At 44.8% G+C, this 27,011-nt stretch overlaps 1 protein-coding gene across 4 annotated transcripts in view; it reads left to right on the top strand.

The window, feature by feature from the left end:
- NCAPH (non-SMC condensin I complex subunit H) overlaps positions 1–18,706 on the top strand; it is a 42,358-nt gene extending 23,652 nt beyond the window's left edge. For all 4 annotated transcript variants that reach the window (XM_072767188.1, XM_025994313.2, XM_072767186.1 and 1 more), the window contains 11 exons: positions 978–1,069; positions 1,798–2,003; positions 6,142–6,290; positions 6,784–6,890; positions 7,302–7,424; positions 10,186–10,296; positions 11,543–11,719; positions 12,909–13,022; positions 14,561–14,652; positions 15,059–15,134; positions 18,161–18,706. In XM_072767188.1, the coding sequence (XP_072623289.1) occupies positions 978–1,069; positions 1,798–2,003; positions 6,142–6,290; positions 6,784–6,890; positions 7,302–7,424; positions 10,186–10,296; positions 11,543–11,719; positions 12,909–13,022; positions 14,561–14,652; positions 15,059–15,134; positions 18,161–18,220 (1,307 nt within the window). In that variant the 3' untranslated portion in view covers positions 18,221–18,706. The remainder of the gene's footprint in view (positions 1–977; positions 1,070–1,797; positions 2,004–6,141; positions 6,291–6,783; positions 6,891–7,301; positions 7,425–10,185; positions 10,297–11,542; positions 11,720–12,908; positions 13,023–14,560; positions 14,653–15,058; positions 15,135–18,160) is intronic.
- The last annotated feature ends 8,305 nt before the right edge of the window (positions 18,707–27,011 follow it).

Here is a 27,011-nt window from a genome sequence, read left to right as displayed (position 1 = left end):
CTAATGCTCACTGTTGCTCTTGGTCCATATGTTCTCCATCTCTCACGTGACCCTGTTAGCAGCCAGCTCTCACAGGCATGTATTAGGGCTGTGGGCTAACCCTGGAATGTCGAAGTTTGGACTTGGGAAAGGGGCTTTAATAGGTTTTTGTTGAGCCAGAGAGGCCTTGTTCTTATTTGTTGCCAATCCAGGGGATCCTGAGGAGAAGAAGGCATTGTGAGTCATTTTCAGACTGTATTTTGGTGGTCTGAGAATGAACCTGTCTACTGTCAGCCCCTTTTACTCTCCCAGCAAGGGTTTTATTCCCCCCTCCCATCCTGCCTTCCACACCCACTTGGGGGGATCGTCTGAGAATGTCGTGACTAGCATGGGTGGGTGGGAAGGCCAGGCACGGGAATATAGTAGCTACACTTGCATGCAGTCATCTTTGTGTATTGTATGAAATTGATCCCTTCCCCTCCAGAACCACACAGATGTTAACAGTGCTTGTATTTCTCCTTTCTATCCTTATCTAAGGTTTTCTAAATACAAGTGTTTTGTGCTAACGGTCTCTTTTCCAAGTTTATGGTCTCAACTGGGGCTTTAATTCTGTGAGGTAGCTAGTTTAGTTTAGGACTAAAATAAGTAATATGTTATGATTGGTTATGCAGTTAGTACACTTTAAGGAAGGGTTTTTGATTTCCCAGCTGTAGCATAGGGCACAGAGTCCATTTCAGAGTCAAATGTCTATGCTTCAGGCTTCTGCCCTAATGTACTAATGCTTCGAGTGCCACTGTGGAGCCTACCTCCAGTGCAGGGGTGTGTCTGAGCACTACCCTCTCCCTGGGCAGAAGTCTGTGACCTGGAGCTTGGCTGCCAGCCAGCCTGTGCCACAGAACAGATGACTGAGGCTCTATTTTCCATCATGCTGCCCTGGTCACTCTGAGGTGAAGGGAATGTACTCCATCCATACTCTTGCCATTTCCTGTCCTCTCCAGCGCCCATGCAGCAGTGTGTGGAAGATGGCCAGATTTGCCCTTCGCTGGCTGGGTTCCAGTTCACAAAATGGGACAGTGAGACACATAATGAGGTGAGTTCAACTTTTAGACTTCTAAGGGTTCTGGGCATTTGTCCAGCTGCTCGTGGTTTCAGTGAGATGGCCCAAGTGAGAACCAAAACCGTGGCATTGTTTTTATTTAGCCAGGAGTACAGAAAATATTTCCCTTGGCATTTCTGTAGTGTCTAAAGCCTGAGGGATAGGAACAGAGGGTGAGGCAACCCTGTCATTCCTGTTTTTTGTTTTTTGTTTTTTTTTTTAATCAGCTATCTCAGCTAGCCCCTTGAACATGGTTAATTCCAGGCCTTTGGTCTCAGGCTGCTGTCAGGCTCAAGGAATTTCCTGCTCTTCGGGGTTGAGTCCCCTGGCACAGAGTTTCCTGAGAAACTGTCATGTGTAAAGCTTTCCTCTGTATATTTTTAGCATGGCCCCCTTTAGCCTACTTACTATCACTTCCAGAATTAATGGTCTCCATGGAAAACTGTTTTCTCTAAACATGTAGTTAATGGATGTAGATTCCTGTTTCATGTTTTACAAAATGTGCCTAATGACAATACGCCTTCATCCTGTGCTGCACAATATCAACTTCCTCAGCACTTTACCCTCATGAGAACATGGACTCTGGGGCAGGGGGAGGAGTGGCTGGGGCCTGGAACCTAGGGCTGAGAAGGCACTTCTGGGCAGGCTGCTACTCCAGTGGTGATTGGGGTGGCTGTGGGAGTAGGGAGACCTAGAGAACCCCCTCTCTTTGTCCTGTCTAGTCTGTCTCTGCACTGCTGGACAAGTTCAAGAAGAATGAGCAGGTGTTTGACATCAATGCTGACGTGGAGGAGAGTGACTGTGAGGACTTCCCTGATGGGCCCGTGGAGGATGACTTTGATGCCAACGATGAGCCTGAGCACAGCATAGCCGGGGATCACACCGAGCTCAGGAGCTGGAAGGAGCCCTGCCTCACTCAGACCTGCCCGTAAGGCTCTCAGGGCCACAGAAGATGTTCCCAGAGGAGTTTTCCATTGGTTCACAACAGATTTCTTGCTGAGATAGTCTCATTTCATTTCTGAGATTGGCTACCCTGGTGCGCTGGCTGTGTTGTCCACACAGGTTGAGCCATCCTGACTCACGGTGGGATCATACCTGCCTGTGAATGTTGGCTCAGCCACCTATTGGTGATAAAACTGATGTTGCAGGAGTTTGTAAGGATAAAATTAAAATACGTAAAGTGCTGGGAAAAAGTATGTGGGATATAAGAATTATTACTTCAGTGGTGGCTGTTACCACTTGTGTTTTTTTTTTTTTTTTTAAGATTTTATTTATTTATTCATGAAAGACACACAGAGAGGCAGAGGCATAGGCAGAGGGAGAAGCAGGCTCCATGCAGGGAGCCTGATGTGGGACTCAATCCCAGGTCTCCAGGATTACGCCCTTGGCCGAAGGCAGGCGCTCAACCACTGAGCCACCCAGGGATCCCACCACTTGCATTTTGGTAGCACAGAGCATGCTTTCAACACATGATGTGTAGTCTGGCTTTTGGCTACATCACTTCATCTCAGTTATAGGCAGAAACAGGCTTCTGTGTTGCTTACAGAAATGAAGTGGCCCCTGCTTGAAGGGTCAAGCAAAGAGGAGGGGAGTTTTGGGTTAGCCAGATAGGCAGACCAGGAACAAGCAAAGCAGGAGAAACTAAATAAGCAGATAAAAACTGAGTGTACTGGGAAGGAGGAGAGGCAGTAGAATTGGTCTGTAGTGATCTCAATTTTTTATTACTCTTGTAGACCTAGAAGAAAATTAGAACTTTGTTGGCCTTTCTTATATGTACTTAAGAGGTTAGTAGCATTTTAATTTTGAACATGATTTGGAAGCGGGATCCGTAATCCTGTGGCATGAACAGGGTTGGGTGTAGGAGGTTCCATAAGACTATGACAGACAGTCCCTCTGATTGTTCCTGTGCCTATAGGAATCTTGTGATCCTGGAATCGGGGACAACCAACCTGGTTTAGTATGAGGTAAAACGTTAGAAGTTGTTCAGGATAATTTGTTTGGTCATGTGGGAAATCTGGTAATGTCTCTTCAAACCTGAATAGAAGTTAACGGGCTAAACATTTGGCACCTCAGGGCAAAACTCTCCACCGAGGACCTTTGTCTCCCTCCTTTCCTCTCCTGATTTGTACTGTTAGTATGCCTGCAATCTTGCCCCTTTCCCATCCTATCTTCCACAAAGTGAGAAATGGTAGACAGGTTAGTGGGTTGAAATCTGTTAATCCATACTCAAATGTCCGATAACAACTGTCACTTCTCTTGACTTCTGAGGAACTGACAGTAGTAAAGGAGTTTAATCACTTCCATTTTGTTTTGAACAAATGTCTGCACTTCTCTTCCCAGTTTCAAACAGAATGGAATCCTAGGATCCATCCTACTGAGTGCATTAGGTGCAGGGCGGTAAGGTTCTAGCCTAAGGTTTGGTCCATCTTGAAATCCTTACCCTCGACGTGGCGCTGGCCTTTCCTGAGAGCTCAGTAAGTATTTAAACTGCACAGACTTGACTCCACTGTGGATCGCTGTGAGATGTGGGACAGAGGCAAGTGATATCACCTTTTGGGGGTCTTTGTTTTCCCACCCACAAAATGAAGGCTTTGGTCTAGATGATAATAATGTCTGAGCTCATCAAGCTCTTTATTAGTGTGGCTTTATGCTAGACGCTGTGCCAGGGGCCTTATCCGCATTACCTCATATAACTTACAGAAAATAGAAAATGTGATTACTTAAGCCTTGCAACAACCTTATCATTAGGTCCTGTTGTCCCCATTTCACAGAAGAGGAAACAGGTTCAGAGAAGTTAAGTAATGGGATAGAGCTGGGTATCCGCTCACTCGGGGCCTGCATGTAATGACCTTTTGATAGTAGGCCCCACCCCAGAGCATATAACTGAGTCCCTGAGGCTAGGCTTTGCAACACATTTCCCAAACCTCCTTGGGTGATTGTAGTATGCACCAGGATTCTGAACATTATACTGGACCAAAATGTCTTTAAGGTGGGATAGGGCAGTGCTGATTCATAAGTACCAGTGTTCTTTAGAATGCCCTGTGTTTTTTGATCCATGGATGGCAACACTTGGACAACCGTTCACATCATACATTAACAGGCCAGGGTTAACAAAGTGCTGTGTGTCCAGCTACAGCTTGAGCTCACTCCTTCCTGCAGCAGTGGGCCATGTGTGCTCTAGCCAGTCTCTCTGTGGGACAGGTGCTTGCTGGGGTTAAGGACCTAACCTAGTCTGTGGTCCAGGCCCACACCACAACCTGCTCCGTGCATGCCAGAGTGAGGTGTTCTGCTCTGTTCTCTGTTCTGTTCCTGCGGAGTGAGGTACTGTGAGCCACCTAGGAGACTTTTAGCCGGCAGGTATTTGTGTGAAGTGGTAAACTGGTGCTAACTTGCAGAAGGTCCCTATGGCTGGGGCACAGGTAGAAGGGATACTTCTCCCAGAGGGGAGAGAAGTGTGATGGAGGGGCAGGCCTTGAAAACTGGGGAGACTGGGAAGTGGGTTAGTTGTTGAATTGGGGAATTGGGACCAGTGGGGTGCCTGCAAGATAAAAAGGTTGGACTTCCAAGTGTCAGTGGCCTCAGTCCTGCCTTGGCCCACAGATTCCCTCAGGGGATGGGAGCCAAGCTCTTTATAGCTTTGCCTATAAGTTCCCAACAAATTCCCAGCCTGACTGCCAAAACAGATGAGAGTATTGAGTGGAGATTCTACTGCAGTCCATCCTCTTTCTCCCTCTGGACCTCACAGTGCAGTAGAGTGGTTACTTAGTGAACACAGGCCTTCTACAGACTGGAAATGTGAATTCTTTTAGTATATTCTAATTTTTTAAATTAAGTTTTAGGGGAGCCTGGCTGGCTCAGTCAGTAGAGGTACCTGATTTTTGATCTCAAGATTGTAAGTTCAAGCCCCACGTTGAGTGGAAAGGTGACTTAAAAATCTTTTAAAAAAATAGTAGGGGATCCCTGGGTGGCTCTGCGGTTTGGCGCCTTCCTTTGGCCCAGGGCGTGATCCTGGAGTCCTGGGATTGAGTCCCGTGTCGGGCTCCTGGCATGGAGCCTGCTTTTCCCTCTGCCTGTGTCTCTGCCTCTCTCTCTCTCTCTCTGTCTATCATGAATAAATAAATAAATCTTAAAAAAAAATAAAATTAAGTTTTACACAATAAATATACAAATACAGTTTCCTGGTTTTGAGGTAAAGATTCTGTAGATAAAGCAAAGTCCTCTTTTAAAGCTTTTTGAGCTTACTCTATAAAGCTTGATGTAAAGAAGATTTATATTTATGGCTCAGTATAGATAAAAAGCCCCTCCTTATCTGAGGATTCCTTGTTATCTTTACCTTTAGAGGGCAGTATAGCAGCACTAACATACTTTCTGATGTGTCAGGCCTTTAGGAGAAAGCTACCTCGTAAATACTAGTACCTTGCAGAAAGGTTGAGAAACCAAACCCAAACTGCCGTGCTGGACTGGCCAGTTAGGCTCTTCACACACAGCAAAGAATAAAGCTAGATGGCTTAACAGATTACATGCTTCCCCGCCAGTCATTTGGGGAACAAATTAAAATAACATTGGTGTCACTTTCAGTAGACGGTACAACTATTACTGGAGCCCTCACTTATGGAAGGATGGTAAAGGAGGGGGAGACTGTCATTTGTATTGCAGGAAGCCTCGTGTATGAAAAGGTCCTGAGGCTGATTTAGAGAATTGTGTCCAGCTCCCAGCTTTGGCATTTTACTAATTGTAGTCTTATATAAAAACTGTTTTCTTGTCTCTCAAATGGGTAAACTTTCATTTCATGAAATACTTTAAAAACTTCTTGTATAACTATGATTATATTGTTATAAAATTAAGAGAAAAGCACTTTCACAAAGTAAAAATCTAAGGAATTATAAACGATGAAGTATTTATATTGGACTTCCTCTTAGAAATGCTGCTCATCTGTGGAAAAGAGGGTAGGTAGAGTCTTCAGTTTCATCATATGCTGCTTTACATGTAACTGGCATGATTGTGTTATATATATTGACATGTACACAGTTGGGACGTGTAAAAACATAATTTCATTTGTGTTACAGGGAAAAAATGATACCTCTTGGGGATGGAGACATTAGGACCATGTGCCCTCTTTTGTCCATGAAACCTGGAGAATATTCCTATTTTAGTCCCCGTACCATGTCAATGTGGGCTGGCCCGGATCACTGGCGCTTTAGACCCCGACACAAACGTATGTACTTCTAAATGGAACTTAAAGAGATAGTGTCAATGGTCAGTATCCACGTGACTTCAGATGTGGCCATATGTGGGAATGACCATGAGCATTACAAGGCAAGACTCTAGGCAACCCTCTTGAGTCCCTTCCCTCTTTGGGAGCTTTGTACTATTGCTCCATAAACTTATCCCTCAATAAACTTTGCTGCCCACCAAAAAAAACCAAAAAAAACACAAAACAAGGTAGTACTCTAGAACTCTGAAGCATTATGTGTTATGCATTCTTTCTTTGAAAAGAAGGGATTAATTAGCATATTTTGTATTGTGTTTTGTTAGCAAGACCACAAATTATAAGGATGAAACTAGGTGTATGGTTTTCCTTTCTTAATATACTGTTAATGCTCAGACAAAAATGCTGAGCATTTTTGTGGTTCATAAGGGTCTTGCAAATGGGTAAATAATGTCCACCCAGAGGTGAACAGTGTTGACATCTGTGTTCATTTCTGCAGATGATGCTTCCTCCAAATCAGAGTACAAAAAGAAGAATTCAAAGAAAGATTTTGAAATTGACTTTGACGATGATATTGACTTTGATGTGTATTTTAAAAAAACAAAGGTTTGTGCTAGATTTATTAGCATTTGTGCTTAAGTTACTCTTTTCACTCTTAAGATGATTTTTAAAGAATTCATTACAAATTTAAGTTTTAGAGTAAACGAATGGTTTCATTTTCCCTCAGTCTCTCGGGGAATTGAGAAATAGTCCCAAACTCAGTGGCAGATGGAATCAGATTTAGATCCCTGGGTGGCGCAGCGGTTTAGCGCCTGCCTTTGGCCCAGGGCGCGATCCTGGAGATCCAGGATTGAATCCCATGTCGGGCTCCCGGTGCATGGAGCCTGCTTTTCCCTCTGCCTGTGTCTCTGCCTCTCTCTCTCAATCTCTCTCTCTCTGTGACTATCATAAATAAATAAATAAATAATTTTTTAAAAATTTAAAAAAAAAGCCTGAACTTTTTTTTTTAATTAATAGGCTGCTACTATTCTGACCAAGTCCACTTTGGAGAACCAGAATTGGAGAGCCACCACTCTTCCTACAGATTTCCTCTATGAGACTGATCATCTTGTCCAGCTATATCTCAAACCAGGCATCAGGGTAAGACTGCTCCTTGGCTTCTTCAGGCTGCTGCTGTCTAATGTGCTGATGGATTGGGGGGCGTCAGATGGCTGGCAGCGTGACTGTCAGCCTTCGAGGACAAGGAGAGCTCATGGGGAGGAGCATGTGTTAGCCAGGGGCAGTCACCAGGAGAGGCAACGGATATGGGAAAACTAAAGGGAAAGCTTAGGATAAATGCACACTAAAGATTTGAAACTACTTTAGCTGATGAGGCTGCTGGCTGACCCCTGAGGCCTACATGTTGAAACACTAGAGGATAAACAATCTTTCGTTGAGGTTTTTAAAGGATGATAATTATTTCTTGATTCTATCTCTGTCTCATTGAAGTTGTGTATTCACTAGCCAGATACTTTCCCCCAGCCACACTGCTTTCCTTGTGATCAAGGTGCAGACACAAGCCCCACTGTGACTTGTGGGGTAATGTGGGTGCTGTGTACCTGACGGTGCAGTCCTCAGGGAGTTCGCTAGTGCTGTACACCTTTTCCTGGCTTCCTACGAGGCTCTCTGTTATGATGAGCACTTTAGACCACCTGGTGCTGTGCCCCATGAACTCTCCACTTCATCTGCCTGTGGCTCTTCTGGTGATGATGGTACCAAGTGCATGTTACTATTGCCAGGGTAACCAGGCAGTAGTTCATGCTAAGTTCTGTTTTATCTGGATCCTCTGCTCATTTGCCTTCCTGATTGTTCTGGTCTTGTGCTGTCATATCCACAAACTGTCTTCAGTTTCCTCTTTCATATTTTGCCTGTTTCTCTACAAGGCCTTAATGATATGGATATAGTCCCCCAAATTTACTGTCTCACATTGTGTTTTTATAATGCAATACTAATATATTTTACTTTTTAATCAGTACTGTTTATTTAACAGAAATACTCTTAAAAATACAGAAAGGGATACAGAATTGCAGCAGTAGTAGAAACTATGACTGTGGTCAGTGTTGGTTACATGCTGGCCCTGTCTTGCTCTAAAGGAAAATGGAACCCTGGAACAGAAGAGCAGGATAGTCGGATACTTCTACCAAACTTTGGCCAGCCTGGAGCTGCCTTCTGTGGCTACAAGCCACCCTCACTTCCCTCAAGCCCTTATTATGAGCATTTGAAGATTGTGGCCTTAGGTGGAAATTTGGATATTCAGATGTTAAGGTGGTAGAACAAGATCATTAGGTTATTACATTCAGGGGGTGATTGTTTTATTTTTATTTTATTATTTTTTTTATAATTGTATCTTATAGAAGAAAGAACTTCTGCTTCTGATTGTCCATAAGAACAAACTCACTATGTGTGGTAGGGCAGCCAGGCAGCAAGAACTGAAGACCCCTATCCTTCCAGCAGAGCTATACAAGGAAAATGACTATTAAACTCTGGAGATTAAATGTTGGATTAATAATAAGCGCTATTTGCCTAGAGACCATACAGATCAACCATCCAGCTTAATATCTTACAGGGGGTGGGATGCCTGGGTGACTCAGTGGTTGAGTGTCTGCCTTCGGCTCAGGGCGTGATCCCGGGATCCAGGATCAAGTCCCACATAGGACTCCCTGCACGGAGCCTGCTTCTCTCTCTGCCTGTGTCTCTCATGAATAAATATATAAAATCTTAAAAAAAAAAATCTTACAGGGAGTTATAATAGCAAGCAGCTGATACATGAAGGGATCACATACCCTTCCTGAAAAGACTTCTTGTAGACTATGGACAATTTAGAGTGTGCCTAGAGGAGAGTATCCTAAATGGAGAGGGATTTACAAATGGTCTTATAAGAGGATATGTGGAAGAAAGTGGACTTTTCTTAAGTCAATAAATAGCTATTGTTGAATATTATTATGGGGTTTGTATTACAAAAACATTGTGAGGATTTTTTTTTTTTTTTTGCTGCTTTTGGAGTATATTAAAATATTCAATATGCTTTGTAAACTGTACATAACTGCAGCCTCACTTCCTTGACCCCAAAGATACACAACCCTGGTAAAAATCACTGGTCTAATGACCAGCAAATATCTGAAGGGCTGTGGTCACAAGCATTCCCAAAAGAGGAGGCCAACTTTTTCTGTAAGGCTCTGGCAGGCAGAACAAAGTCCTGAGGGTGTAATGATAGGAAGAATTGCTGGATGTTTCTCCCTGTAACTATGTAGGGAGCAGTGACTGCTCTAGAAATGGGACAGGCTGCTTGTGAATTAAAATCATGAGTGAGTTTTCTCTCAGATTGTTTGAGCAGCAACAATTTGACTTTTTTTCAGCTAGGTATAGGCAGTTTTATTTTTATTTTTATTTTTATTTTTTTTAAGATTTTTAAATTTATTTATTCATGAGAAACAGAGAGAGAGAGAGAGGCAGAGACACAGGCAGAGGGAGAAGCAGGCTCCATGCAAGGAGCCTGATGTGGGACTCGATCCCAGGTCTCCAGGATCACACCCTGGGCTGCAGGCGGCACTAAACCGCTGCGCCACCGGGGCTGCCCAATGAACCCGATTTCAAATAAAGTTGTGTGCAGACCTAATTGCAAACCAGCTGCTGTATTTTATTTGAGATGGATGGAGTTGCCAAGCCTTGCTACCCTGGGGCTTGCTCTAGAATAGAGTTGTGCGGCTGAAGTCCGAATTAGAGGACTTGTCAGGGCCCTTAGAACTCTAAAAATTCTGTAATTCTAGAAGACTGATCCTAAGAACTAAGGTTATTGTCCAACCTAGTTTAGAGCTGTTTTTCTAGAAATTGCTTTCTACAGTTATTTTTTCCTTCATTCTAGTTACTTAAGACAGCTCAAGGCCAGAGGGCAAGAACTGAACATTATGAAGAAATTGGAGACTATGATTACAACAACCCTAATGACACCTCCAACTTTTGCCCTGGATTACAGGTAAAAGGAAAGAAGAGCTCTGTCCTTTCTTGTAAGCAGAAGAGCCTTTCCTGTTTCCCATCTCCTCTCTTTCCTATATGGGGGAAGGCTGCAGGAAATTCTGGATCAGGTAAGGGGGTGGCTGCCTGCCCTGCCCCAGGCATCAGGAAATGGAGCCAAGTCGAGGAAACAGCCAAAACCTTGGCCTGCTTTACCTCAAGCCCTGTATGTGGAAAGCGAAAGTCCTACTCCAGTAAGCCACACAATGCCTTTAGCCTGGGCAAAGCACTTATTTTGGCTATTTTGGGATTTCAGAGGAAAATACTCCTCTTGCTCTTAGGAGCTGCTAATGTTTTAGCCAGGAAGACAGGACAGATAGACATGTGAAGACGGTGTGATCTGATAGGGAAAAAGTCCGTGGGGTAGATTCAGGAGACCAGCTCCTAGCTCTTGATTTTGGTTTTTATGTCATGAATTTGTATAAGCCACTCCTCATTTTTAGATCTTGGTTTAGACCAAATAATCTCACTGTCCCATTCGTGAGTCTACTAATGAGATGGCAAATGGAAATCAGAGAAAGGGTGGGGGGGGGGGGGGAGGAAATAACAAAAAGGGGAAAAATATTAGGCCTCCTTTGTGTCCCTGTGGGAGGGACAAGAACTGAAGAGTGGTTTGTTCACTTATCATTTTACTTGGGAGAGAGTTGGGTTGTTACATTTTAGTAAAAATCCAGACTGACCTCTTGGCAAATGCTTCTTAAACTTTTGAGGAGTATGAGAATCACCCAGAGAGCCCGTTAAAAAACCAGGTCCTGGTCTCCAGCCCAGATATCGGATCCATTCCTGCTAGGCTTGGTCCAAGAATGACTTTTTTGCAGCTCCCAGGGAGAACCCCTGCTGCTGGCTGGTGACCCCTGGCATCTCTTGTGCTCACATTGGGTGAGGCATTGGGTCAGATTTTTGGTGTTTTGGAAATGCTTTCTATAGAATAAAATCTTAAATTGGCTAGAACCAGAGAGGACACTGGCAGTTGTGATTATTCCTTATAACTTGCTCTGGAGGTCTTAATTCACAGATACCTTCCTCATAGGGTTTATGTATAACAGGGAAATAACTAGAGGCACCCAGAAGTCCATTCCTAGCTTAATTCACATAACAGCCTCTCAGGTGTTCTGCTCTTAATGTGTAAATACAGAGTCCTTTTCAAGGATACTTCTAAGACTTTCAGATGGCTTCTGCCAAACTTGAAAAACTGTTTCCTTGCCTAGGCTGCCAACAGTGATTATGAAGAGTCGGATGACTTGTTTGTGGGACCAGCTGGAACCTTTGACCTTACATCTTGCCATCCACCTAAGACAGCACAAGAGAATGGTGACGTGCCTGAAATCCAAGGATTGGACATCACCACTTATGGGGAGTCAAATCTGGTTGCTGAGCCTCAGAAGGTAAAGGTGAAATCCAAGAATTGTGTTATATTATTTGCCTGGCATCTGTTTAATCTTCCTCCTATAGGAGAGTGACATCAGTCTGGGCTTGATTTCTTTCTTTCTTTCTTTCTTTCTTTCTTTCTTTCTTTCTTTCTTTCTTTCTTTCTTTCTTTCTTTTCCTTTCTTTCCTTTCTTTCCTTTCTTTCCTTTCTTTCTTTTCTTTCTTTTTTTTCTTTCTCAGTTTTAACCTGTTGCTCTCCAAGTGGCTGACTGCTCAGTAGGGGTGTGTTGGGAATGAACTGATGGCTAATTAAGTTTGTGTGGAAGTAGCCATCTCTAGAGATGATGCTAAACCATATGACTAGGGGCAAAGTGGTAAAATATGTGAATGAAGACTGCAGGCAGGGAATATCAGCTTCTGTGCTGACTGGGAGAGGCTAGGTATTTGGCTCTGGAAAATCTTGGCCAGGGGTGTCTGGCTGGCTCCATTGGTGAAGCATGCAACTCTTGATCTTGGGGTTGTGAGTTCAAGTCCCATGTTGGGTATAGAGATTACTTGGAAATAAAATCTTTTTTATTTTTATATTTTTAAATATTTAATTTATTTTTTCATGAGAGACAGAGATATAGGCAGAGGAAGAAGCAGGCTCTCTTTGGGGATCCCAGAACCCCAGATCACGACTTGAGCCAAAGGCAGACACTCAACCACTGGGCTACCCAGGTGCCCCTAACATCTTTTTTAAAAATTAAGAAAAGAGTGCTCTCTTTGGCAGCACATTTACTAAAAATGGAAGGAAGGGAGGGAGGGAGGGAGGGAGGAAGGGGAAAAGGAAAAGGAGAAAAAGAGAAAGAAAAAGAGAAAAGAAAAGAAGTAGAAAAAAAAGAGAAAGAAAGCCCATCAATCTTATCCAAATTCAGTTCATATGAAATGATCATATATTAAGCATTTGTTCCATACCAGATGACAGGCTTGGTGATTTCATAATTTCATTGACCTGTCTTTTGCACTGGAATTCCAGGTTAGTCTTAATGTAGATTGCACTTGATCAACAAGAAATTAGATAAAAATGAGGGACTCTGTTTTGACATATCCAAAGGAAGCTCTGTAGCTGCTTTGATCAAACTAAACCAGATACTTTGTACTCCAGACTTTTGATTGTACAACAGATTTTGTTTATTTTGCTTAATTTTACTTTGTCTTTTCCAGGTAAATAAAATTGAAATTCATTATGCCAAGACTGCCAAAAGGATGGACATGAAGAAATTGAAGCAGAGTATGTGGAGCTTGCTGACAAAGTGCTCTAAGCAAGCAGACACAGAGGTAACATGTTCTGCTTACTCTCCAGGTGCCTAGCATGTGGGAGGGGAGTGGCTCATGATTAAGGCTCCAAGATCAATAGCTTGAATACAGAAAGCATTCATTCAGAAATCCCAGGACTGAGTCATGTCGAGCTCCCTGCTCAGCAAGGAGCCTGCTTCCCTATATCCCTCTGCTTCCACTCATGTTCTCTCTCTCTCTGTTAAATAAAGAAGTAATCTTTAGAAAAAAAAAAAAAAAGTAGGGAAGGGGTTCTACTTAAGCTGTAAATTTAAATGACTTATAATACCCTGTCCTCTAGGGATTCTAGTTAATGAAGGATTTATTCTTTTAAAAAAAAAATTAAAAAAGAAGCTGAAATATTTTCATCATGAAAATATTCAGACAGGACACTCTCGGTTAAGTATCTGACTCTTTTTCTTTTCTTTTTTTTTTTTTTTAAAGATTTCATTTATTTATTCATGAAAGACACGGAGGCAGAGACATAGATAGAGGGAGAAGCAGCCTCCCTGGCAGGGAGCCTGATGCAGGATTCAATCCCCCGATTGGGATCATGACCTGAGCCGAAGGCAGACGCCCAACAGCTGAACCACCCAGGCGCCCCAGGCATCTGACTCTTGATTTCAGCTCAGGTCATGATCTCAGGGTCCTGGGATTCAAGCCCCACATCCTTCTTGGCCCTCAGCAGGGAGTCCGTTTGAGGATTCTCTCTCTCTCTCCCTCTGCCTGCTCATGCATGCTTTCTCACACACACTTTCTCTCAAATCTTTTTTTAAAAAAAGAGACAACATATTCAAACATATTCAAAAGTAAGAAGAGAATAGTATAGTGAACACCAACTTTCAGTAGTTTTTGCTGTTTTTTTTTTTTTTTTAAGATTTTATTTATTCATGAGAGACACAGAGAGAGAAAGGCAGAGACACAGACACAGGCAGCGGGAGAAGCAGGCTCCCTGCAGGGAGCCCGATGCAGGACTCGATCCCAGAACCCCAGGATCACGCCCTGAGCCGAAGGGAGATGCTCAGCCACTGAGCCACCCAGGTGTCCCAAGTTATTGCTGTTTTATCTATACTGTCACCCATCCTGTCCTGTCACTCCAGCCCCTCACCATGTACACATTTTGAGTTACTTTAGCGCAGACATGATATCCTTTGATAACTGCTTACCCAATAGATTATGGATTTTGTCCTGCTCTCGGTTGTGTAGTCCAGTTGAAGCTATAAATGATCATGGCTTTTGTTATTTCTGTATTTTGTTTTCTTCCGAGGAAACTAGAAGCCTCTTTGCAACTTTTCTGTTACTGGGATTATACTGGCCATTGACATCCACATTTACCGTGGTGGTGGGTAGTCAGTGTCATAATTCAGGGCTGAAGCACTGAGTCCCTTTATGGGTCGCTTTTCTTCATAATGTAACTTAGAAAATGTTTTGGTTTCATTCAGATGTAAACTTTTCAGAGATACAACTTTGAAGTGTACATTGCTTCCTCCAAAGTGAACTGGCCCTAAATGTCTGAATTGTCAATATCCTTCTTCTGTTAGGCAAACCACAGTGAAACTGGAAAAGAAGGGGACCCGGTGAAGGTGGCTGATGAGAAGATGCTCAGCATGCTCACAAAGGACCTGCAGAGGAGGTACCCGCCAGCCAATGCAGGGGGCTCGCCACCACTTCCTCTGGGCCCTGGCTGAGAGTGCACCAGCCTGAGCTGCTAGTGTGACAGATCCTTTGCATGCAATCTGCTCTTTTCATACTTGGGGCAGTTTTTCTGTTTCTTTGTAGCGATAAAGTAGTTAATATAGACCAACTTTTTAAAAAGGCGTTAAAAAAAAAAAAGGCATTTTCTGCACCATTGGCTGGAATGGAACAAGTGATATTTTATTTCCAAATAAGAAACTGGAAAAACCTGCTTATTGAAATATTACTGAAATATTTGTTTCTCCTTAGTTTGCTCACTGGACATGTGTATTCATACTTGATGAAAGAGCCTTTGTTCCTAGAACTGCAGTACCTAACTAAATACTTGCCTCCTTGTTTTTCAGCCTGCCTCCCCTCATGGCTCAGAACCTCTCGATACCTCTGGCCTTTGCCTGTCTCCTACATTTAGCCAATGAAAAGGTAGGTAAATTTGGTAAACATGGGACTATTCTCTATTCACGGCAACCTTTTTCAGCTTCTTAGTAGAACTTCTGTGGGCACCCTCATTGGACACCTTAAACAGACTGATTTATGCAGCACTTTCAACCCCAGAGGATTAACGAGGCGCTTCAAAATATCTTAGAAAAAGGCCATTGGGTATTATTAGCAATGAAAATAATGAGGATCCAAATGGAAAAGTTTTAGGTGCTGAATTGTGATTTGCCATTTTCCAACTTCAGTACATAAAGTGTTTTGATATTGGGCATCACAGGCTTTAAAGGCCAAACCCTGCCAGTGCCAAAGTCAAGACACATGGAAGCCTGGTGGAGAAAGAGGGGACAGGTGAGAATGAGAGGAAGACAAATGCAGGAGGAAGGAGTAGCAAGACATAAGGGCTGCTGTCAGCCAAGCTGGACCACCAGAAGCTGTGAAAAGTGTCTTGTCACATAGGCAGTAGAAGTGCCAGCTGTGATAGCATGCCAGGCTCTGCAGTATGCCAGCCAGCAGAGCTGAGCAGCTATGGCAGTTATCAGTGGAGTCGGTGGGGACCCATCTTGTCAAGAATCTGTTGGTGCTTCCTGGGAGGCAGCCCAGTGAGGCAGCCAGCAACATGCCCAGATATGGGGTACTACGTGAGGCGTGATATCCTTTGTGTCCCTGGGCAACTGGTCCCTAATGCAGACTTTGGTATTTGAAGTAGAGCATCACTAGCCTTAACTGCTCTCGTGCACCACCACTGTAGATTCTAACCTCCACCCTGCCCTGAGCTGGGAGGGAGCTCTTCGGTATCTGAACACCGATGTGTGGTTTGAGAGGGCTGATAAGATTGTACTGGAATGCTAATAAAAACTGGGTGCTGCAGAAGTGCCTGGGATTTCCTGTGTGCCAGTGTCTGACCTCTGGCCTCATAATGAAAGTGATGTGGTGATGTTTGGCTCTCTTTCCCAGGTCTGGCTTTGTTTGGACTCACTGTTAGGCCCAGAGGAGAGAGGTTCTGTCCAGGACAGCCTGTGTAACACAGCTGTCATCCTCTCCAAGTGGCCCTACCACTGGGATTCAGGGACCATTCTTTCTCTTTCTAAGCTTATGACCTCACTGAAGAAGAAGAAAGTATGCATTTGGCAGAAGCTAGTTTTGATTTTGGGTGGGGAAGAGATGTAGATGAGCCAATGAGCCAGGACAAGTGCTGCATGTGTCCAGCTATGATGCTGACCGCTGGGCCTGGGCACTCACAACTGAGGCAGGAACAGAACAACCCAACTTCTCTCCTGTCAGGGAAAGCTTGTACATCAGAGCCACTCTGGATGACTGTTGATTCAGGACCACTGGACTCACATGGCTGCTGGTTGGAAGGCTGGAAGCAGCAATGGCTGACTGGACAATGTGTCCAGTTCAGAAGTCATGAAGACAAGGCTGGGGGCCATGCAACACAAGTCATCCTTCTTTTTGACATTCAGAAGCGTGACTGCTTGGTGGCCTGGAACTTTGCACCATGTTTATGGGTGTAGGTGCTGGTGAATTCTCCGACTAGGTGTGTTCTAGCACACACAGGCTCCTAAACCATGTGTCTACCAAAGCTCAGAAACCCTTATCTTGAGTCCAGATTAAGAATATTATTGATGAAAATATATATATATTATTGATGTCACTCAGTTTCACCAGTCTGAGAAGCGTTGCCCTGGGCTGTGTGTCTCCACAGAAACCTGCCTCTGCCCTCTGTGAAACCAGCTATATGGTCTTCATTTGATTCCCAAGTAGACAGGCCAAGGAAAGCCTGCTAAAAAGCATTAGTGATTTTTGTGGCCTCACTGGGGTACATAAAGCTCTGGCTGTACCATTGCTCTGCTTCCCCCAACAGTGGGGCTGGAATTGTTCATTTTGCTGTGGTCAAGTGGGTCTTTAGGGGCCTAGAGCGCTCAGCATTTGAAGGATGGAGAGCTGCACCAGACCAGAAACCACTAGGCTGAGCACTGGGCCATTACTGGGGCTTAGCTTTGGGCTTTGTGAGAAGATTTGTACTGCTAACATTGCCCCTATCAATTACCATGATCATCTATAGGGATCAGTGGTAACTCAGAGCTTAGAGCCATCAAGTGAAATCTCACAACACTTAATACCAGAACATGACTCTCTTTGTGGCCTTCTTTCTCCCAGTCTTTCATTCCCATCTGGACTCTTCATCAGCCACTCTGGTAATGAGCTCCCCAGAGAAGTGCAGTATGTTGCGGCTTGGGATGCAGTGATGGGCCCTGCATCCTCTGCCTCCATGGTCCTCAGTGCCAGCATGGTCCAGCTTATTAACTTGGAACCCAAGCCACAGAGGTCACACTTAGGAGGGGGATGTGATTTTAGCTTTCCATCGTTAGCAGTACAGGCAGGTGTGCTAGAAAGGGTGTGGTGGTTGCTGAGTGCCAGCACATCATACCTGCCTCTAGTACCAAGTGAGGGGAGGCGTGCTTGTGGTGAGCTTAGGCAAGGGAGTTTCTGACAATCTTTAGGTCCTGAGGGAAACAAGTGCCCGGATTGGTGGGGAATTCATGGAGTGGGAGAGTGGGGGTGTTAAGGGGAAGGGCTGAGCAGGAGAGAAAGGGTGCTGTCATGGCAGTCTCTGGGGGTGAGGTTGTGGAGCAGTAAGGGGAGGGCCTGGAGAAGGCCATGCGTGGACAGAGTGAACAGGCACGGATTGTGTCTAACACTCCCTCCCCATCCACTTCTCTTAGCTCCTACTGGAGCAAATAACTTAGCTCTTGGGCTCTTTACAGAGAAAGGCTATTTCGGAAATCCGTGCCAGGGAAGTCTTGCTTTTTGCTTTTTTTCTCTGCAGTTGGCAAGGATTTGGAATTAGCTTTATCATGCAAATTATATTTGCTATAACATAATTTTACTTACAATCATGGGACAAATCTCATTCTTCATAGTCACTACCCCATTACCTTGATTAGAATCTGTTTTGTGACACTTATATTTTCAGTACACTAAAGTTCATATGTCTGGTCTTCCTTCAGAATTTAAAGCTGGAAGGAACTGAGGACCTTTCTGACATTCTGGTGAGGCAAGGGGATTGAGTTTGCCCGAAAAAAGTTGGCAGAAGGAGGCTCATCGCTTCAGTGACCAGGACATCTCCATTCTGGGAGCAGTTGTGTGGCGGGCCTGTGGCAAAGCTATATACCCCACTATGAAAGTATCAGTTGTTTTGTGTGTTGCTCTTCCCTTCTCTCCCTCACAGTCCGGGAATCAGCACCCTGGAACTGTGTCTTTGATTAAAGTTTTCTGCCCTGTGGTGACCACCTAGCAAGGAGGAGATGGTGAGGATACTGTTCTTGATTATGTAAACCTATATCCATACTTTGTAACCATGTCTAGTTTTTGTCTCCTAAGTTGATCTTTGTTATTTTCCACACTTTTGTAGAAAATAATTTCCCAGCAGGCCCTGGTTGTCTTTTAAATAGCTATCTAAGCTATGTACATAAAATACATCACATGTATACTTACAAATGTATATATATTGTCTATCCTTAAAATAAAATCATTCTGAATAATGCATGGTAAAATATTTGGATACTTTCTAGATAAGTTAGAGCTGGTCCTTTCCTTTAAGAGGGATGTAGGCTGAAATGCTCAGCTTCACCTGTGGATGTCCTTGGCAAAAACACATAAGAACTACTACTTTCTCAAAATGGAACCCCCATTGGGGAAACCATCTCCTATTCCTACGGATAAACTAGAACACTGATTTCAGGATATTGCCTTAAAAGTGTCCTTCTTGGTCTCCCATCACCTGCTAAAGATGAGAGTTTCTGTAAAATAAAGGTGGGAGTTGTAACAGTCTAGTCAGGAGGCAGAAACCTGTAAGATGAACAAAGAACTTCTTAAAAAGAATTGCTGACTAGATATCCAAAGTATCAAGTAGCAACTGTGGGAAGCAACTACCCCCAGGGCTGGAAAAACAAAAGGAACAAAGAGGAAAAACATCAAAAAGATTTCAGAGAGGACTCTGCAGAGCAGAAACTGCCCCCTGAGGAGGATGCTACTTGGCTGGTGCTGGCATCTGGGGGGGCGGTGGGGGGTGGGGGGGACACGGACGCGTTAACCTGGTTCTACACACCCTGGAAGATCCACAAACTGCTGCTATGGGAAGGAACTGCTGCTGCCCATTGGAAGAAGTGCCGGTGGGGGGTGCTCCCAGGCTGGGGAAGTGGACAAGAAGGAACAAGTCCTTTTTTCCAGCTCTGCAGTCTCCTTTATGTGCCTCTCCTTGGCATAACCTAACTGGGAGTGGTTGGCAAAGCGTGGAGTGAGGGATGTACAGGTGTGGAAGCTTCTCTAGAGACTGAAGGGTAAAACAGAAGAAGTCTCCCCAAATTAGAGTGAAAGTGCCAAGGGTTAGAAAAGAGTGGAGAGAAATTATAAGGGTTGCCAAGTAGGTCCTACATATGACAATCAGGGGGCCCAGAAAAAAAAAAAACAGAAAATGGAGAGGAGGAGATCTTGCTGAAGAAGGAATAAAAAGCCTGTATCCCATAGCTGGAGGACATGAGTTTTCAGACTGAGACTATCTAGCACATGGATGAAAATGAACCCACACCAAGGTATCTTGTCATAGTTTCAGAAGACTCAGGACAGAGGATTCTACAAGCTTCAGGACAGAAAGAGGACACACACAGGATCAGGAAACGGTGTCAGACTTCTGTCAGCACAGCACTAGAAGCAATGGTTTCCAAATCTAAAATTTTATACTTAGCCAAACTACCAAACGAGTTTGGGCCATGACAAGACAAGAGTTTGGGCCATGCAATATTTTAACAAATGAAAATGAACACCCCTCACATGTACCCCTTTCCAGGAAGCTGCACTGGTCCATACCATGACCCTGCTAGATGTCCAACTGCCCTAACCCTGTGCTTCTAGGCCTTCTCTGTGGCTTTGTCCACCCACAGCCTGGTATGGCTCCAGAGATACTCAGGGGAGCTGAGGCTAGCCTCCGATGCAGGCATTCTGCTTTGTCTCTGTTTCTTCTGGTGCCTCCATCTATTGGGACCATACCACCTTCTCTGCACGACAGGGTATCATGCTTGCTACTCATGTTCTCAAAACTGAGCAAGATTCTATTTAAAGATCATACATACAGGACACCTGGGTGGCTCAATGGTTGAGCGTTTGCCTTTGGCTCAGGGTGTGATCCAGGAGTCCTGGGATCGAGTCCCACAGTGGGCTCCCTGCATGGAGCCTGCTTCTCCCGCTGTCTGTGTCTCTGCCTCTCTCTCTCTGTCTCTCGTGAATAAATAAATAAATAAAATCTTAAAAAAAAATCATACATAAGTAGTAAGACTATGGAGAAAAGCAAGAGCCAGGGTAATCTAAAAATCAGGGACATGGCAGCCTGGGTGGCTCATTGGTTTAGCGCAGTCTTCAGCCCAGGGCCTGATCCTGGAGACTCGGGATCGAGTCCCATGTTGGTCTCCCTGTGTGGAGCCTGCTTCTCCCTCTGCCTGTGTCTCTGCCTCTCCCTCTTTCTGTGTCTCTCATGAATAAGTAAATAAAATTTTTAAAAAATGTCAGGAACATGGTTATCTCTGGTGGGAAGAGGGGGAGAAAAGCAATTGGCGGGGACTCCCAGGGGGCTTCTGGGGTACTAGAACTATCACTAGTGTGATAGGCACACGGGTGTATGCTTTCTTTTCCTATTTCCTTGGCACATTGATCTCTGGCAGGAATTAGTATCCTGAGACTTCATTCAGGCTGCTCTTAGCTGCTGGCATCTGCTCCTGAGAAGGACTTAATTTGGCAATCTTTCTCTCACTGGGCCATCACAAGTGCATGACAAATACTGTGTCCATGCTGGTTGGCTTTTTAAAAAGTTGGCTGGATGCACAGTTAAGGCTATAGTGCCTCAGGAAAAAATGATTGGGGCTTAGGATTTGGATTTCATCCCAGTTGGCAGTCTGGGGCTTGAGGAGATTAGTGGGCAGAAACTTGGTGCTGTCAAAAGGAAAGAAAATCAGAGTCCAGAGAGGAAGGTGTACAAGGGTGCAGGAAGAAGAAGTACAGGTATGGCCTTTTGGTTCATTCTTTTTCTTTTTTCTTTCATTTATTTTTTTAAATTTTTATTTATTTATGATAGTCACACAGAGAGAGAGAGAGAGAGAGGCAGAGACATAGGCAGTGGGAGAAGCAGGCTCCATGCACCGGGAGCCCGACGTGTGATTCGATCCCGGGTCTCCAGGATAGCGCCCTGGGCCAAAGGCAGGTGCCAAACCGCTGCGCTACCCAGGGATCCCTCTTTCATTTATTTTAAAGCTTATTTAAGTAATCTCTGCATGGGGAGGGACTCAAACTCACAACCCTGAGATCAAGAGTTGCATGCTCCCATCAACTGAGCCAGCCAGCAGCCCCTGGTTTTTCCTTTTTGAAACCTGTACTATGAAGTGGAAATTGGAGGGAAGGGATAGTAGAGAGGAGAAAGCCTAACAGAAGCTGCCCGGTACAAGTGGGAGACTCAGCTTGTTACAACAGGCTGTCCTACATCTGTGGCGGAAATGTGTAGATGTGTCCTACATCTGTTGCCTTGTTAGGAATGGATCCATCACAGAACCAGCATGAGCCACGTCTTGACATGGACAGCCTTTACAGGGAATCTATCTTACATATAGTTAGGACATCATCTCTCAACAAGTATATGGCTACCTGCATTCCAAAATGACTTCTCAGGAGACCTCGCAAATAAGTCACCTGCTGAGGTCACATATGTAGCCTAACCATGTGGCCCCGACACACAACATTCTGGCACAGCCACCCAACCTACAGCTGTGCTACTGGATACGTCTAGTCCTGGCAAACTGTCATCTTCCATGTGAGGGCTAGAGTTTGTAGAAGAGCCAACGGCCATTCAGAACCAAGTTTGCTGGGGTGCCTGGGTAGCTCAGTGGATTAAGCATTAGCCTTCAGTTCAGGTCATGACCCCAGGGTTCTGAAATGGAGCCCCGCATTGGGCTTGCTGCTCAACAGTTTGCTTATCCTCCACCCCACCCCACCCCACCCCCGCCGCTCATGCTTGTTCCATCTCTCTCACTCTCTCAAATCTTTTTTTTTAAGAGGTTATTTATTCATGAGAGACACAGAGAGAGAGAGAGACATAGGCAGAGGGAGAAGCAGGCTCCTTGTAGGAAGCCTGATGCAGGACTTGATCTCAGCACCCCAGGAACACAACCTGAGCCAAAGGCAGACACTCAACCACTGAGCCACCCAGGCATCCCTCAAATCTTAAAAAAAAAAAAAAAAAAGCACCAAGTCTACTGGGTGGAAGGGCCACCAGGTAAGACCATTGATAATAGAAAGCAAGGATATGACAGTGAGACAGTTTTCCTGTGTTTGAGTTACAAACTGCCTCCAGACACAAAGTACTTCATAAATGCCTTTGAGAAATGCAGCTCTTCTGGACAGTCCTTTCAGTTTCCTTACTATTTCCTGGTGGAGCTGTAGGTGCCCAGCCCCCTAAAGTAAAACTATCTCCGGTTAGCAGCTGATGCACCTGAGGCATTAAGAACCGACCTAAGATTGTGCAGCTGGGAAGGGGGAAGTGGGAGTCCAAACCCCAGCAGCCTGACACCAGAGTCCATGCTTTTAATCACTGCATCAGACTGCCTCTTGGTTAATACAAGGGCATTGCCTCCTGGGGTGAAGACCTGAAAGGGAGCAAAGCCTGTTTAGAATCATATACCAGATGAGGAGTTAGAAAATCAATGTTGTTACTACATGGTTAAATCTTACCTTTATGTGCATAGGTCTTGTTTGCTGGTGCAGCCCTGGAACCCAGTGTGATGTAAATGGCACAGACAAGGCAACAAAATTTTGCTAAATGAGGAAGTGAATGCATGGAGTAGTTCAAAAGTGTGCATGACTTGGTGAACTGATGTTCTAAGCAAATGAAGAGGGAACTAACATGTACTGAATCCCTTCTCCATGTAGAATATTGTGTTTACTGGAGTCTATTTATTTACATTTTATTTACTTAAATTTTATTTAAATTTATTTGACTGGGAGAGAGAGAGAAAGAGCACAAGCAGGGAGAGTGGGAGAGGGAGGAGCAGACTCCCTGCTTTACAGGAAGCCCAATGCAGAGCTCGATTCCACGACCCCGAGATCATGACCTGAGCCACCCAGGAGCCCGTGGAATCGTTCAATTTAGCTTCAGTCGAACCCTGTAATGTTAATATTCAATCCTAGAGCAGGAGGCATTTCACCACCTAGTATGCAAGTTACCAGGGGCTTTTTGATGACCCAGCACTCCTCTTCTCCAACCCTGAGAGTTCAAGCAACCTAATGCGTTCCTGGACACACCAAAGACAATCACCAAGTCCCTTTGAATTTTACTCACATTTCTAACATTCTGTTACCCCTGTGTGTGGTAATCCTGTCAGGGACACCTAACCTCTTGCCGGCCTCCTTTAATAGCCTCCCAGCCCTCCTCCGTGTTTGGTCCTTCCTACACCTCACTCTCCCTCCTACACCTTACCCAGCACTATGAGAATCACCTTCCTCGTGCCCAGCTCTGTAAGGAAGCCCCTTACAAAGGATCTGGAATGAGACAGCCTGGCTTTGAGGCAGGCAAGGCCAGGCAAGTCAGTTACCTTCTCTGGGCCTCAATTTCTTCATCGGCAAAATGGGGGAAATAAATATATTTGAGAGGGCTTTATGGGGATTAAATGAGACCAGGTACTAAAGTGGTACTTTGCAATGCTTCCTATGTGATAAATAGTAAGCTTTTGCTTAATCTAGATGTTAGTCCTTCTAACCAAACACCTGCTATAAAGCTGCAAAACACAACCAGCCCCCCTCCAACCAGAAGTCTGTATGGGTTTATACTGTCTCCTAGAAAAAGGTAAAACTTTTTACAATGGCATTTGTTTTCAAGAGATTCTAAATTATATCTATATTACATGTTCCATTCCTTACATTTGCTCTTCACTCAACTGAACTGAGTTTCTAACAGTTCCTAGGACATGTCTTTGTCTTCTCACCTTCATACTTTACTTTTTCTGTATTCCCTTGAAATATCTCCCACTCCTTGCCTCTACTGAAATCCTAGCCGTCCTTTACAACTGTAAACTCCCTCATTTTCCTGAATCAGAAGGGACTTTTCTGATCTCCCACAACGCCCCCTTGTGGCAGCACTGATTGCATTCCGGGCCCCCCCCCCCTCCTTTTTTTAAGGAGCTAGAAGTTTATTTTTTAAAATTTTTATTATTTTTAAAATATTTTATTTATTCATGAGACACACACACAGAGAGAGAGAGAGAGAGAGGCAGAGACACAAGCAGAGGGAGAAGCAGGCTCCATGCAAGGAGCCTGATGCGGGACTCGATTCCAGGTCCCCAGGATCATGTCCTCGACTGAAGGTGGCGCTAAACCGCTAAGCCACTGGGGCTGCCCCAAGAGCTAGAAGTTTATTGAATACACTGCAGGAGGAGCGGATAGGACAGAAAGGAGAGACTGTCTGCCAGAGACAGTGGTGGAGTGCTGCAGTTAAGGAAGAAAGGTGAGGAGATATGAGAACGTGTGGAATTTTCGTTTTTTGTTAACCCAGGGTTTACTAAAAAAAATTTTTTTAAGGTTTATTTATTTGAGAGAGAGCAAAGTGAGCAAGTATGGTGGGGAGGGGCAGAGGGAAACAAGAGAGGAGTCTGCTCCCTGAGAGCTCTCCCTGGAAGCAGGGTGAGGGGTAAAGGGAGAGGGAGAGAAACTCAAGCTGACTCTGCATGGAGCACAGAGTCCAACTTGGGGCTCGATCTCAGGTCCCTGAGATCATGACCTAAGCCGAAACCAAGAGTTGGAAGCTTAACTGACTGAGCCACCCAGGCACCCCAACTCAGCTTTTTTTTTTTTTTTTTAAGATTTTATTTATTTATTCATGATAGTCACACAGAGAGAGACAGAGAGGCAGCGACACAGGCAGAGGGAGAAGCAGGCTCCATGCAGGGAGCCCGATGTGGAATTCGATCCCGGGTCTCCAGGATCGTGCCCCGGGCCAAAGGCAGGCGCCAAACCACTGCGCCACCCAGGGATCCCCCAACTCAGCTTTTTAATTGCAGTACATCTCACTTCTCCTGCAAGACTATAACTTCTCAAGAGTTCTAACTGCATCTTGTTTTTCTCTGAGTCCCTAAAAGTGCTTACAAAGTTTACTGCATATGTAATATTTGAGAGGTTATTAAATGAAATGACAGGTCTTAAGGTACAGAGAGGCAGGGCCTAGGAGCCTGGGTAGCCCTGTGTTCTGGCCTGGCACTAGGGAATAGTGAATTCTGAATTTCTGGAGAGAGGCAGGACAATGGGGCATACATAGACTGGAAGAAAGTTAAAGCTGAACCAACTTGGTAACAAACATCCCCCACCAAGGGTCTATGTTTGTCAGGATACTCCCAGGTCCTTCAGCTTCCTGGGGAAAATTGTTAAAATTAAACAAACAAACAAACAAAAACACCACTGAGATACAATTTATGTACCAGGCAATCCTTCCATTTAAAATGCATGAGTTGGGCAGCCCCGGTGGCACAGCAGTTTAGAGCCGCCTGCAGCCGAGGGTGTGATCCTGGAGACCAGGGATAGAGTCCCACGTCGGGCTACCTTGCATGGAGCCTGCTTCTCCCTCTGCCTGTGACTCTGCCTCTCTCTTTCTCTGAATAAATAAATAAAATCTTGAAAAAAAATAAAATGCATGAGTTGGGGTGCCTGGGTGGTTCATCGGTTGAGCATCTGCCTTCAGCTCGGGTCATGATCCCGGAATCCCGGGATCCAGCCCCAAGTTGAATGGGTCTTCCAGCTCAGTGGGGACTCTGCTTCTCCCTCTCCCTCCCCCACCTCCTGCTGTCTTGCCCACTCAGTCTCTCTCAGATAAATAAAAGCTTTAAAAAAATGTATGCATGGGGATTCCCAGGTGGCTCAGTGGTTTGGAGCCTGCCTTCAGCCCAGGGTGTGATCCTGGAGTCCCAGGATCAAGTCCTGGGATCGAGTCCCACATCGGGCTCCCTGAATGGAGCCTGCTTATCCCTCTGCCTGTGTCTCTGCCTCTCTCTCTGTGTATCTCTCATGAATAAATAAATAAAATCTTTAAAAATAAATAAATAAAAAATGTATGATTCAATGGTTTTTAATCTGCATCCACAGTTGTGCACCTATCCCCATCATCTAATTCAAAAACATTTCCATCACCTCAAGAAAACTTGCTCCCATAAATAGTCCCTCCCCATTCCTTCTCTGCTTCACACATTTGCCCACAGTCCAGGCTTGACTGTGAACATAAGTCCTACTCCTGTAGAAAAGCAGAGCAGAATCCTTGAGATATTTTTCAGATTATTTTGTGTCAAGTGCATGAGCCACAGGATAGCTACAAAATAAATCTTGAGAATTCAGATTTAAATCACCTTCAGTGAGCCCCTACCCTGAGTCAGGCAATTCACTGGGGCTTTTGACACACTACCTGAAAAAAAAAAAATAAATAAACACACTACCTGGAGTGGGGTGCCTGGGTGGCTCAGTGGTTGAGCACCTGCCTTTGGCTCAGGGCGTGATCCCAAAGTCCCGGGATCGAGTCCCACATCGGGATCCTTGTATGGAGCCTGTTTCTCCCTCTGCCTATGTCTCTGCCTCTCTGTCTCTCATGAATAAATAAATAAAATATTAAAAAAAATAAACACAGTACCTGGAGCACCTGGGTGGCTCAGTTGGTTAAGCATCTGCCTTCAGCTCAGGTCATGATCCCAGGGTCCTGGGATTGAGCCCCACATCAGGCTCCCTGCTCAGCTGGGGGCCTGCTTCTCCCTCTGCTGCTCCCCCTGCTTGTGCATGTGCCCTCTCTCT

This window comes from Vulpes vulpes, chromosome 8 (assembly GCF_048418805.1).
Source record: "Vulpes vulpes isolate BD-2025 chromosome 8, VulVul3, whole genome shotgun sequence".
Taxonomy (NCBI): domain Eukaryota; kingdom Metazoa; phylum Chordata; class Mammalia; order Carnivora; family Canidae; genus Vulpes; species Vulpes vulpes.
Note: the sequence above shows the minus strand (reverse complement) of the source record. Positions and strands in the feature narration are given on the sequence as shown.